Genomic DNA, 14559 nt, shown 5'->3' on the forward strand with positions numbered 1-14559 from the left:
AATATGCCAGGTCCCATTGTTCAGTGCAGGACTGCCACAACGGTACCCGAGGACTAAAGAAGTGGACGGAAGAGTTTTGCCCTATTCACGAGTGCAATAAAGGAACCTCGGGCTGTATATATGACCCGCCTTATGTACTCGTCACATTTCCTACTGAAAGAAAAGATCCAGAACATCGTGCCGACTTTGTAGTCGTTAGCAAGTCTCGTTAGCAAGTTTTGCTCGTCCTTGCTAATCAGATAATTATTGACATCTATGTACATGCAGGGTGGCCATTTATTTGCTGCTGTCGACTCATTCTCCCAACCTTCTCTGAACTCTAAAGGATCTGGAATTCTCAGGTGACACCCGTAAACATCGATCTCGAGCAGGGATTTATAATCAAGGTTGACAGCCTCCCTTTCCTGCTGTTTTGTTAAAACTATTGGGGCCTTTTGAAATGACAATGCCCAAGCAAGGGACACGAGTTCTTTCTTTCGCTTCCTGATAACACTGTATCCTCGTTCCTTACAAAATTCCTTTAAAGCATCGACTTTACAACGCTCAAAGTAATCAATATCTGAGCACTTGGCCATGTTTATGATCTGGGGTATCCCGACCTTTCACCCGGACCAGCATACCTTGCGCGCGGCTAGATTCCGAATTGGCTTATAGAGAAGCAGCTGCAGTTCGTGTTGCGGCCGCTGGAGGTCAGCCTACATTAGAACCTGCATTAGAACCTGCTATTCAGCCCCAGAAGAAGAGTGAGACCTACTATTCGGCCGTAGAAGGAGTGGGACCTGCTATTCAGCCGTAGAAGAAGACGTGTGTCCGCCGCGGCCCGGTGTACCGGTGTGTTTTCTGTTTGCATCTCGGGCTTCGCTGTCAGTTAAAGCTTTTACTGGACATTAAACCGTCCGGACCGGCTGCAGGTAAACCCTCACCTTTCTTCCGTCCGCCCGTTTGGCGCCAGTTAGCATCCAGCTACCGTTAGCAACGTTAGCACCGTTAGCATCCAGCTACCGTTAGCACGGCTAGCATCCAGCTACCGATAGCACCGTTAGCATCCAGCTACCGTTAGCACCGCTAGCATCCAGCTACCGTTAGCACAGAGTTAAAGTCTTTCTTTATTTACTGTCACGGAGCTGAAGTTCAGGATTTAAACAGAACCGTTCTTTAGTTCTAGTTAGAAGTTCAGGGTTCTGCTGCTGCTGCGGTCTGTTCAAGTTCCTTAAGTGCTGTTCAGTTCTAAGTAGAACCAGATTGTTTTAATCTTTGATTAGTTTCTCTTTAAACTCTTTGTTTCTGAAACGTCAGACAAGTGAAATGTGTTGAATGTGAGGTTAAAAACCAGAAGTGGCTGCAGCTCCTCAGGAGGACAGCTGAGCTTCAGAAGATAAACTCTCGGGTGTCTCTGCTGGTCCCAGGTGGACATGGAGCCTCCTGGACTCCTGCTGGAGGACGGGGGTGAGGAGGGCAGGCGGAGGGAGGTGGGCTGCCAGTGGGAGAGTGCTGAGGAAGAGGAGGTGAGGAGGAAGGAGGTGGGCTGTCAGAGCGACCCGGCCGAGAGAAGAGACGCAGGCGTCCAGGTGGACCTGCTGACTCAGCAGATCAGCTGGAGACACTCAGGTGAGACGATCAGGTGACCGATGAGGCTTCACACCCTCCGAACACCTGCCCCAAGTTTGGTATCTGAAAAATAAATGATCAGAAAGACTCCATTACTCACCCAGAAATGGGAAAAACACGAAGAATCAGCAGATTGTCCACATCCAGGGAGTTTAGGGTTGAACTGCAGGCAGTATTGGAGATCCATCCAGCAGGGTGGAACATCTTAGTAGCTGGAGAGCCATCCAGCATGGTGGAACATCTTCTAGTAGTTGGAGATCCATCCAGCATGGTGGAACATCTTCTAGTAGCTGGAGATCCATCCAGCATGGTGAAACATCTTCCACAGATGATGAGCAGAGCAGAGTAGAGAAGCGAAGTCTGGAGATAGAAAAACATCTCCAGGATGAGGAGACCACATGAGTTCAGAGTTAAACATCTGGGGAGACCTGAAGGTTCCTGATTTTTACGTTGAAGCTGCTGGTGATGTTTAGAACCACAGAAATAAAGATCTGCATATTTACATTTTTCTGAAGTGTGGTGGAGCTGCTCAGGAAAATCCTTTCATTAGTGATTCAGAGTAAGTTCTCCATGAATGATCGTGGGTTTGGTCAGAGCAGAACCTCCTCCTCCTTTAATCTGGGGCTGCCTCCTAACTTAGCTGCCAGCTGTTAGCGTAGCATTAGCCACTGTGCTAATGTCCTGATTAGTGGAGATGTTTATGCTTCTAGTTCAGTTTTTGCAGGGACGAGTCTGTCGGTGAGAACAGAGTTAAAGTTAGTCTGACATTAGAGACAACCTTAGCCACAGGCTAATAGGCACAGCTAATTTTCAATTCAATTTTATTTATATAGTGCCAATTACAGTCAAATTGTCCCAAGACGCTTTACAGAACCCATATGCCTGACCCCCAGAGCAGCCCTAAGGAAACAGTGGCAGAAAAACACCCTTTTAACAGGGAAAAAAAACCTCGAACAGAACCCGGCTCTTTATGTGGGGGAACCCATCTGCTGCTGCCCGGACGGGTTGAGAGGGACAGAAGCGATAGAAGGATAGAGGTAGAGGGGGAGGGATGGGAGAAGAGGGGGGTGGGAAACAAGGAACATATAACACACAGTTGGATACATGTATGATCAGATATGTGATACATACAAAGTCCAAGCTAACATCGAAATTGATTCATAGTTTACTGCTATGGTGTACAGCTCTGGCATTAAATATACTACATATATAGCTGGTGGTAAATTCAAAAATATGTAGACGAGCAAATCAGGTATAGTGAGGGTGATGCAGAGTAGATTGATGGAAATGGGCAGCTGGAAGCAGTGGGCTGGAGGAAGGTCAGCAGCAGCAGCAGCATCCCACAGATGGAGATTAGGCCAGTTGGTGGGAGAACCACCACAGATCTGAAGCATCCAGCTCTGGGATCAGGGACACTCGGAGAAAGGACACAGGGAGAAACAGAGTGAGTGTAATGCAATAATGGTATATATACTGTATATTAAATATAATGGTAGATAGAGAAGGGCTCAGTGCATCCAGAGAGGTCCTCCAGCAGCCTAGGCCTATAGCAGCAGAACTAGGGGCAGAACTAAGTGACGTCCAAGAGGAAGACTCCAGCTGACCCCCTCAGGGTCCCCCAGTCAGTCCTAACTATAAGATTTGTCAAAAAGGAAGGTTTTAAGCCTGGTCTTAAAATTAGAGAGGGTGTCCGCCTCCAGAACCCAAACTGGGAGCTGGTTTCACAAGAGAGGAGCTGATAACTGAAGGCTCTGCCTCCCATTCTACTTTTAGAGATTCTAGGAACAACAAGTAAGCCTGCAGTCTGAGAGCGAAGAGTTCTGCTAGGATAATATGGTTCTATCAGGTCTTTAAGGTATGATGGAGATTGGTTGTTAAGAGCTTTATATGTCAGAAGAAGGATTTTGAATTCTATTCTATATTTCACAGGAAGCCAATGAAGAGAAACCAGCATAGGAGAAATATGATCTCTCTTGCTAACTCCCGTCAGTACTCTGGCTGCAGCATTTTGGATCAGCTGTAGATGTTTCAGAGAGCTATTGGGACAACCTGATAATAAGGAATTACAGTAGTCAAGCCTAGAAGTAACAAATGCATGGACTAGTTTTTCTGCATCACTCTGAGACAGGATGTTCCTGATTTTTACAATATTTCTCAGGTGGAAAAAGGAAGTCCTACAGATTTGTTTTATGTGTGAGTTAAAGGACATGTCCTGGTTAAAGATAACTCCGAGGTTCCTCACAGTAGTACTGGAGGCCAATGTAATGCCATCCAGAGTAACTATATGCTTTGAAAGCAATTCTCTAAGATGTTTGGGGCCAAATACAATGACTGCGTCTTGTCTGAATTTAGTAGTAAGAAATTATAGGTCATCCAGGTCTTTATGTCCTTAAGACAATCTTGCAGTCTAGCTAGCTGATTAGTTTCATCTGGCTTCATAGATAAATACAAGTGAGTGTCCTCAGCGTAACAATGGAAATTAATACAGTGCTTCCTAATAATATTGCCTAAGGGAAGCATGTATAATGTGAACAGTATTGGTCCTAAGACAGAACCCTGAGGAACTCCATGACTAACCCTAGTATGCTCAGAAGAGTCATTGTTGACTTGCACAAACTGGAATCTGTCTGATAAGTAGGATTTAAACCAGCCCAGTGCTGTCCCTTTAATGCCAATACAATTTTCTAGTCGCTGTAATAAAAGTTTGTGGTCGATTGTATCGAATGCTGCACTAAGGTCCAATAAAATAAGTATAGAGACCAGTCCATTATCTGACGCTATGAGAAGGTCATTAGTAACTTTCACCAGAGCTGTTTCTGTGCTATGATGCACTCTGAAGCCTGACTGAAACTCTTCAAACAAGCTATTCCTTTGTAAATGTTCACATAATTGATTTGCAACTGTTCTTTCCAGAATTTTGGAGATAAATGGGAGGTTAGACATTGGTCTATAGTTGGCTAAAACGTGGCTCTAGAGCAGTGGTTCTCAAATTTTTTCTGTCGGGCCCCCCTTTGGAGGACAAAAAACTTTCGTGCCCCCTCAATAACTTTGTGTGTGTGTGTATATATATATGTGTGTGTATGTGTATATATATATATATATATATATATATATATATATATATATATATATATATATATATATATATATATATATATATATATGAAACTGTGAAAACATGAATATGCAGGGCTGTGTTATTTTATCTGATTCCATTTTGTTGTTTTTCACACTAAAGATCAGGGGTGTCAAACCCATTTTAGTCCAGGGACCACATGAACCCCAATCTGATCTCCAGTGGGCCCCACCAGTAAAATCACAGCATAATAACCTATAAATAACCACAGCTCCAACTTTTCCCCTTTGTTTTAGATCAAAAAAGTACATTCTGAAAATATTCACATTTAATGAACTATCTTTTTACAAAATATTATGAACCTGAAATTTCTTAAGGAAAACAAGTTCAGTTTCAACAGTAGCCTATTATGCCTCAGTTCATCATTTACACATGCATTGTAACTGCCAGATAACAGTTTATCTACAAAAACACAAAACATTCAGTCACAGGTATCTGCAACTGAACAATCTAGTATTTTACTTCATGATCAGAACAACTTGTCAGGTTCTAGAAATTATTTTAAATTTACAGCTTTACAAATTTACAGTTAATGTTGTTGTAATTTTTATCATTTGTAAAGTCGTCCCACGGGCCGAAATGGACCATCTGGTGGGCCGGTTTTGGCCCGCAGGCCGTATGTTTGACATTGCTGGTAAAAATAATCGGAGGAGATGAGCCGAGTACGTGACGTGATCGAGTACGCTGGTGTTCCGACTGCACATTAACGATGCGTTCTCCCGTTCTCAGGAGTCTGTACTTCGGAGTCTGAACGGCCAGTGCATATACCATAGATATATATAGAAGATCATTATTATTAATATTTTTTTATATCTATGGCATATACAGTCTATGGGGTCAGCACAATTTCAGTATTGTTGTACGCCGCGAAAAACAGGCCGACGTTAAAACAATAGTTCAGCTAATTAGTTCCGCCTTGTTCCGCCTTGAAGGACCTTTTCCTCCCAGTCGCCCGCGCCCCCCCTGACATGCCTCTGCGCCCCCCCAGGGGGGCGCGCCCCACTATTTGAGAAACACTGATCTAGAGTGAGCTTTTTAAGTAAAGGTTTGATTATGGCAACCTTAGCTCTGAGCTCTGACTCTTTGTCAGCCTGGCTACAGTGCTGAAGAGAAACCTGGGGTTGTTCTTGTTTTCCTCTATTAAAGATGAATAATATGTTGTCCTGGCATTACCAAGAGCTTTTTTATAAATTACTAGACTATTTTTCCAAGCTACATAAACTTCCTCTAAATTAGCGGAGTACCACTTCCTTTCCAGCTTTCGGGATGCCTGCTTTAAAGTCCGCAGCTGGGAATTATACCAAGGAGCAGGTCCTCTCTGAGATAGAACTTTCTTTTTTACAGGTGCAACACTATCAAGTGTTGTACGCAGTGAGGCTGCAGCATTATTAACAATATAATCCACTTCTGTGGGGGTAAAATTATAATATTTCCCTTCCGTTATATCAGTAAGTGGTGCTGGACTAAATAGAGAGGGTATTATTTCCTTAAATTTAGTCACCGAATTGTCAGACAGACATCTACTGTAATGATATTTATTCTTAACTTCTATACAATCTATTGTTGTAAATTGAAATGTTATCATAAAATGGTCAGAAAGAAGAGGGTTCTGGGGAAATACTGTTAACTGTTTGATTTCTATGCCATGTCAGAACAAGGTCAAGGGTGCGATTGAAACTATGAGTTGGTTTATTTACATGTTGAGAAAACCCAATTGAGTCTAATATTGAATTAAAAGCCGTCGTAAGGCTGTCACTGTCCACGTCAACATGAATGTTAAAGTCACCCACAATAATGACTTTATCTGAGCTGAGCACTAAATCAGATAAAAAGTCTGAGAATTGAGATAAAAACTCAGAGTAAGGAGCAGGAGGACGATATACAACAACAAATAAAACTGGTTTCTGAGCTTTTAAATCTGGATGAGAGAGACTGAGAGTAAGATTTTCAAATGAACTGTAACTAGGTTTAGGTCTCTGGTTCATTTTTAAGCTAGAGAGGTAAATTGCTGCCACTCCTCCTCCTCGGCCTGTGATTGGAGGAACATGACAGTTAGTATGACAAGGAGGAGTTGATTCATTGAGACTAACACATTCTCAGTGTTACTGTTAGCCTAGCACCATCAGGCTAATAGGTACAGCTAACCTTTCAGTGTTACTACTAGCCTAGCACCATCAGGCAAATAGGCACAGCTAACCTCTGTGTTACTGTTAGCCTAGCACCAGCAGGCTAATAGGCACAGCTAACCTCTCAGTGTTACTGTTAGCTTAGCACCATCAGGCTAATAGGCACCGCTAACCTCTCAGTGTTACTGTTAGCCTAGCACCAGTAGGCTAATAGGCACCGCTAACCTCTCAGTGTTACTGTTAGCCTAGCACCGTCAGGATAAAAGGCACTGCTAACTTCTCAGTGTTACTGTTAGCCTAGCACCATCAGGCTAGTAGGCACAGCTAACCTTTCAGTGTTACTACTAGCCTAGCACCATCAGGCAAATAGGCACAGCTAACCTCTGTGTTACTGTTAGCCTAGCACCAGCAGGCTAATAGGCACAGCTAACCTGTCAGTGTTACTGTTAGCTTAGCAACATCAGGCTAATAGGCACCGCTAACCTCTCAGTGTTACGGTTAGCCTTGCACCAGTAGGCTAATAGGCACCGCTAACCTCTCAGTGTTACTGTTAGCCTAGCACCGTCAGGATAAAAGGCACCGCTAACCTCTCAGTGTTACGGTTAGCCTTGCACCAGTAGGCTAATAGGCACCGCTAACCTCTCAGTGTTACTGTTAGCCTAGCACCGTCAGGATAAAAGGCACCGCTAACCTCTCAGTGTTACTGTTAGCCTAGCACCATCAGGCTAATAGGCACAGCTAACCTCTCAGTGTTACTGTTAGCCTAGTACCATCAGGCTAAAAGGCACTGCTAACCTCTCAGTGTTACTGTTAGCCTAGTACCAGCAGGCTAATAGGCACAGCTAACCTCTCAGTGTTACTGTTAGCTTAGCACCATCAGGCTAATAGGCACCGCTAACCTCTCAGTGTTACTGTTAGCTTAGCACCAGCAGGCTAATAGGCACCGCTAACCTCTCGGTGTTACTGTTAGCTTAGCACCGTCAGGCTAATAGGCACTACTAGCCTCTCAGTGTTACTGTTAGCCTAGCACCATCAGGCTAATAGGCACAGCTAACCTCTCAGTGTTACTGTTAGCCTAGCACCAGCAGGCTAATAGGCACAGCTAACCTCTCAGTGTTACTGTTAGCCTAACACCATCAGGCTAATAGGCACAGCTAACCTCTCAGTGTTACTGTTAGCTTAGCACCATCAGGCTAATAGGCACAGCTAACCTCTCAGTGTTACTGTTAGCTTAGCACCATCAGGCTAATAGGCACTGCTAACCTCTCAGTGTTACTGTTAGCCTAGCACCGTCAGGCTAATAGGCACCGCTAACCTCTCAGTGTTACTATTAGCAGGAACATGTTCTGAAACATGAGCCAGGAAGTTAAAAAAATTCTTGAAGTAAATTTTTCCCGGTTCCAGCAGTAGACCTGTTCTCCAGAAAACTACAGCACGTCAGGACTTTAACAGGAACTCATTCTATGTTTATGGACTTGTGGAAATGCTAAACTTGCAGAAAGGGGTCAGACCTTGTTCAGAACCAAGTCAGAACCGGGTCAGAACGTGTTCAGAACCGAGTCAGAACGTGTTCAGAACCGAGTCAGACCATGTTCAGAACCGGGTCAGAACGTGTTCAGAACCAAGTCAGAGCCGGGTCAGAATGTGTTCAGAACCGAGTAAGAACTGGGTCAGAACCTGTCCAGAACCGAGTCAGAACAGGGTCAGAACGTGTTCACAACAGGGTCTGACCCGGGTCCAGGTTGTGGTTCTGGTACTGCTCTGTCTAAATGGACCTGACTGTCTGCAGGTTCGTCTCCAATGCTGCTGCAGTGCTTCACGGTCAGACCTGATGGACCAGACGGGGGCGCTCTGCTGCAGCACTGCACCACCAGCCGGACCAGGACCAGAACCATCCGACCCGCCTTAAAACCCTCAACAAAACCCACCCAGACCAGGACTCGGACCCAGAGGAGACCGCCTCCACAGAGCTCCAACGCCACCAAACGAAGCCGGCGGCGCTGCGAGTCACCTGATGTCCACCAAGAGGAGGAGGAGGAGCAGGAGAAGGAGGTGTTCGCTGTGGAGGAGGACTCAGGTGATCCTACCTGGACTCCACCTGAAGGAGGTGAGACCTGTGAAGTTCTGACCTGAAAAATTACGTTCAGTGCAAAGTTTTCATTTAGTTTGTTGACGTTATAGTTTACATTTTTCAAAAAGATATTTGGCTGAAATAAAACATTTATCACATTTTATATTTAAATAGCACAGGGCTGAACCCGAATATCCGAGTATCTGAATATTCGGTTGTGACAGTGGTATCCGAATATTTATTTTGAGTTCCGAATATTCGGAAGAGGTGGAGTTTCCTCAGAAGAATCATCTGACTTCGGTTATTGAGACGTTTAATCGTACATCCAACACTTATTTCTATATGTTCATGTATTGGACACAAAAACAGGGAACAGCACAAGATATTTGTCTTTAAGTTGACCCGATGTCCACACAGCTTTGGTCTGAGGCTCCGTACCGTCTCTGTAGGGAACTGAGAAACCGTAATGTTCCAACAGAACACTTTCAAACACGGAAACGTTCTACATTTGTTCAAATCAAAGACCTTCACTGACAGTTATTGGTACAAATTCATGGCTTTAGTTTGTATTTTTGTCTCATGCTCATTTTTCAGATTTTATTTATTTATTCATTCATGTGGACGGGACAATGCGTATTAATGAACAGACAGTCTCTTCGTAGTTTACAAAAGGTTGCAGTAAATAAGCTGGATTTAGCACAAGGCTAATTTCCATCCGTTGTCCCGCACATAAAGAAAAACATACAGACGGATTAAAAAAAAAACAGTCCAAAACAAAGACAACGACCATTAATACTGACTGGCTTAAACCGAGGGTGAGGGTCAATCAATCAACCATGTCTTATACTGTCTCTGAAAACTGACAGAAGTAGATCTTTCTCTGATCTCTATTTGACACTTTTTATATTTAGATTTATTTTACTTATTTCTCTCTCTCTCTCTCTCTCTCTCTCTCTATATATATATATATATATATATATATATATATATATGTGTGTGTGTGTGTGTGTGTGTGTATATATATATGTCTATATATATATACACACACACACACACATAAGTGGTGACGCGATTAAAAAATCAAATTAATTACAGGCTTTGTGATTAATTGCAATAATTGCCGTTTTGTCAAATAGCAATATTTGACACAATAAGTGAATTTTTTCAATTCAAATAAAATTGTGGTTGACAGTTGAATCAATGAATAGACATATACGTGTTTATAATTTAAAATGTTTTTTTAAAAAAAAGGAAAATGGGACATATAGAAAAAAGTGATTTTGACAACTTAAAGCCTGAATTTAGTTGTTTTTTCCACTGTATGGCACATAAAATCAGCATAAGTAATTCAAGTAGCTTCAGAAAGTTGAAAATCCAGAGATTCATTCTGTTTTCATCTTTTCTGGGTCTGATAATGGTGGAATTTTGATGGTTCTTTTTATAGGAATATCAATTTTTATTCATGTAATTTTTTTTATAAACAAAGTTTATAATTAAGTTATTAAGTTTTTACTCTGTCGAGGCTCTGCCTCCTTGGAGGAGGAATAACCTAAACAACAAAAATATTTCTTTTAAACCACAAAAATGTTTCATTTCTATTTATCTGCATTTTTCATCTGTCTGCTACATTCACAGATTACTGCAAATCTAAGTGCAATTATAGCGATTTTATTCAACATTTTAAGAGTTTCTGTAAACTCAAGCACTGTCTAGAAAAGTGGTCTATTATGGGATGGCTACACCATTAGCCATTAGCATGACTCATAGCTAACGTTAGCTCTGGTGCTAACAGCAACATGTTTTTCATTGAGGTGATACCGTCGGCTTGAAGTGACGCAGTGATCAGAAAACTCTTTGTTGTGCAATTTACACACAACCAGGCTTTTATCCAAGCTGCCATCAGGAAGATTTTTAAAAGGAAACTTTCTGTCCAACAAGCTCAATCTCATCTTCCTTCACTGTTCACCAGTGCCTGACTTCACTCAGTACTTCCTGTGCTTCTTCTTCATGGCTACAAACAGACTTTAGGTTCATTACTGCCACCTACTGGGCTGGAGTGTTCATCAGAGTTACTGGTGTACCAGAAACGAGGGAACTGAGGAGGCTGCAATTAATTGCGTTATTTTTAACGCGTTATTTTCGCTGTAATTAATTAATCAAAATTAACGCTTTAACTCCCAGCCCTGAAATATATATATATATATATATATATATATATATATATATATATGTATATATATATATATATGTATATATATATATATATATATATATATACATATATATACATATATATATATATATATATATATATATATATATATATATATATATATATATATATATATATATATATGTATATATATATATATATATATATGTATATATATATGTATATATATACATATATATACATATATATATATATATATATATATATATATATATATATATATGTATATATATATATACATATATATACATATATATACATATATATATATATATATATATATATATATATATATATATATATATATATATATATATATATATATATATACTGTGGGCTACCTGGTTGATCCTGCCAGTGGCATATGCTTGTCTCAAAGATTAAGCCATGCAAGTCTAAGTACACACGGCCGGTACAGTGAAACTGCAAATGGCTCATTAAATCAGGTTGTGTATATGTGTGTGTGTATATATATATATATATATATATATATATGTGTGTGTGTGTGTGTGTGTGTGTGTGTGTGTGTGTGTGTGTGTATAGCCGCTGCTGAGCCTTCTTTATGACAGCCGTGATGTTGTCTGTCCTTTGTCTTTGAGGTGTTTAGTGTCAGGTTGTTTACTGAACACCAGGTTGTGAGTTTGTGGAGGGGTAGAAGTGGAGAGGTAGAGGTAGAGATGTGGAGAGGGGGAGGGATGGAGGAAGAGGGGGGTGGGGAACAAGGAACATATAACACAGTTGGATACATGTATGACTGTGTTTGTGATAAATAAAGGTCTTGAATCTTGATACCTGGAGGTAACGTATTCCAATTTGTGCAACCTTTAATAGAGAAGGCATTCTGTGCACGGGAGGACTTTATACGTTTTACTTCAGTGCTCCCTGGTTGCTGACCTCGTACAACAAATACCTTTTTTTTTTTTTTTTTTGTTAAAATCCTCCAGGGTCAGTGGGTTCATCCCATTCACAGTCTTATAGATTAAACAAGCACATTTAAATGATTTGAAGCTCTCAAAGCTGAGAAATCGATATCAATGATGAAATAACTACGGCTTTTTGTCAAACATTGTATGGCTTTTTTAAAATGAAATTTCTGTGGTATTTTGACATGAACGAGTCTCTTGTTTCTTTAGCTCAGTATTAACTCCCAACTCTCTGGTGTTTCCACAGATGTCGAGTCGACTCCCTCGGCTCTCGGAGGCCTGCAGCTGTACTCCGAGTCCCAGCATGAACCTCTTTCTGCGGTGAAGCTCGAGCCCGACAGCACTGTGTGCGACGTTTGTGGTAAAGTGATGAAGAACAAATCGAGCCTGGCCCGGCATTCCTTCATCCACACGGGAAAGAAGCCGTTTGCCTGCCACCTCTGCGACCTGCACTTCAATCGCCGTGACAACCTTCAGCACCATCTGAACCGGCTGCATCCCAACGGTGTGGCCAAGCTGGAGAAGCAGCGGGAGGTTCAGGCTTGGCTGTGCGCTGTCTGCGGTAAAACCTTCAGCTGCAGGTCGAGGCTGAAGACGCACGAGGTGATCCACTCTGGAGTCAAACCGCACCGCTGCGACCTCTGCCCCAAAGCCTACATGAGGACAAACGACCTCGAGCACCACAAGAAAATGGTCCACGTCGACGGCGCCGCCGAACCTCAACGGCCGAGCTCGCTGCTCTGCGACTTCTGCGGCAAAGAGTTTAAATGCAGGTCGCAGCTCGCCATCCATTTCCAGACCCACACTGGGGAACGGCCACACCTCTGCGACATCTGCGGACGCAAGTTCGGAAGGCAGTACCAGCTTAAACGCCACAAGATCATGGTTCACGCCAACCAACTGAATGGCGAGGAGAACCTGCCGCCTGACGTGCTGTTCGCCTGCAGCATCTGTGGGAAGCGACTGAAGTCTGAAGCGCTGCTCGCCGCTCACTCCCGCATCCACACGGGCGACAAGCCGCACCGCTGCGGCATCTGTCTGCACAGCTTCCAGCGCGCCACCTGCCTGAAGCAGCACCATGTCCGTGTGCACCTGAAGGTCAAAGCCAATGATGCGCCACACGCTGCTGCACGCAAGAAGAATGCCGCAGCAGCGAAGGCATTCCCCTGTTCCGTTTGCAGCAAAGTCTTCAAATTCAGATCTCTGCTGGCGAGTCATTCTATGATCCACAGCGAGATCCGACCGTTCGCCTGTGACTTCTGCAGCCGCAGCTTCCGACGCCTCAGCCACCTGAAGAGGCACCGCGAGGTCGTCCATGCTAACGGAGCGCGCCTGCCGCAGAGCTTCATCTGCCACATCTGTGGCAAAGACAAGAAGTGCCGCTCGCAGCTTGCCAGACACGTCATCATCCACACTGGCGAGCGGCCGTTCGCCTGCGACCTCTGCGGCGCCCGCTTCAACCGCCATGGCAATCTGCAGCAGCACAGAACACGCATGCACGGTGTGGAAAAGCCGTCGGACCAGGAGGCCTCGCCCATTTTGTTTGACGATGACTTGACGGCTGCTCTGATGTACAAGCAGGAGGAGACTGTGGTGTCCGTCGATGCCACGGCCGAGCAGCTGGACGGCGTGGCAACGGAAGAGATGGACGCCGATCAGCAGCTGGACGCCGATCAGCAGCTGGACGCCGATCAGCAGATGGACGCCGTGGCAACGGAAGAGATGGAAGCCGATCAGCTGCTGGACGCCGTGGCAACGGAAGAGATGGACGCCGATCAGCTGCTGGACGCCACCTGAAAGCAAATGATGTGAGCACGCTCAGTGTCCTTCTGCACCTGTAAGCGATGATGTCACACGATCTGCGTGAGTTCTGGACGCTGGTGGAGCCTTCTGGATGGTTCCGATAAGACAGATGATTGAACGTGGACTGATCGGTTGGACCTTTGACTGATCGATTGGGCCGTGGACTGATCAGCGTTCCTTCCACTCAGCTGAACCTTTACAACTTCCTGAGCTTTCAGTCGTATCACATGGTTTTCTACAGCACAGATCAATTAGTTGTTTTATTGATGAAGGACGGAAACAGCAGACTGTGGAGTGACTGACTTTTGGCTGATTGATCCATTAATTAATCACTTGCTGATAAATTGAGAACCGTTTCCATGGTGACAGGAACTTCTGTGAAATCCTGTGAATGTTCCAGTTAATCAGGTTAACTTAACGGGTGAGTTATGTTTATTAAACGGGTTAATTGGGTTGAATCTTTGGTTTGAAATGTGACAGAAGGGAGAAACATCCATTAAAGGAACATAGAAGGACCTTAAACTGGAGTCTGGAGTTTAACTGAGTTTCACGTGTTTGGATTTAAGACAGAATACGGTTACATTTTTACATTTTTTTCTCAGTTTTAATTAAATGACAAAGAGGACAAAAGGAGTTCTTCAGCCATCAATAAAGCCTAA

The 14559-nt window shown here is 43.3% G+C and overlaps 1 protein-coding gene across 1 annotated transcript; it reads left to right on the plus strand.

The window, feature by feature from the left end:
- Positions 1-753: 753 nt before the first annotated feature.
- Positions 754-14422, plus strand: LOC111570978 (endothelial zinc finger protein induced by tumor necrosis factor alpha-like). Its single transcript, XM_023274002.3, has 4 exons — positions 754-911; positions 1407-1608; positions 8660-8977; positions 12345-14422. The coding sequence occupies exons 2-4, from the start codon at positions 1413-1415 to the stop codon at positions 13892-13894; spliced, it is 2064 nt and encodes a 687-aa protein (XP_023129770.2). The 5' UTR covers positions 754-911; positions 1407-1412; the 3' UTR covers positions 13895-14422.
- Positions 14423-14559: the final 137 nt, after the last annotated feature.

Source organism: Amphiprion ocellaris, chromosome 22, assembly GCF_022539595.1.
Source record: "Amphiprion ocellaris isolate individual 3 ecotype Okinawa chromosome 22, ASM2253959v1, whole genome shotgun sequence".
Lineage (NCBI taxonomy): Eukaryota > Metazoa > Chordata > Actinopteri > Pomacentridae > Amphiprion > Amphiprion ocellaris.

Excerpts from the sequence above, each read along its gene's own strand:
- LOC111570978 (XM_023274002.3), top strand. The coding sequence starts at position 1,413 with ATGGAGCCTCCTGGACTCCTGCTGGAGGACGGGGGTGAGGAGGGCAGG. Across the intron at positions 1,609-8,659 it reads GATCAGCTGGAGACACTCAG|GTTCGTCTCCAATGCTGCTG; the intron begins GTGAGACGATCA and ends GACTGTCTGCAG. Across the intron at positions 8,978-12,344 it reads CTGGACTCCACCTGAAGGAG|ATGTCGAGTCGACTCCCTCG; the intron begins GTGAGACCTGTG and ends GTGTTTCCACAG.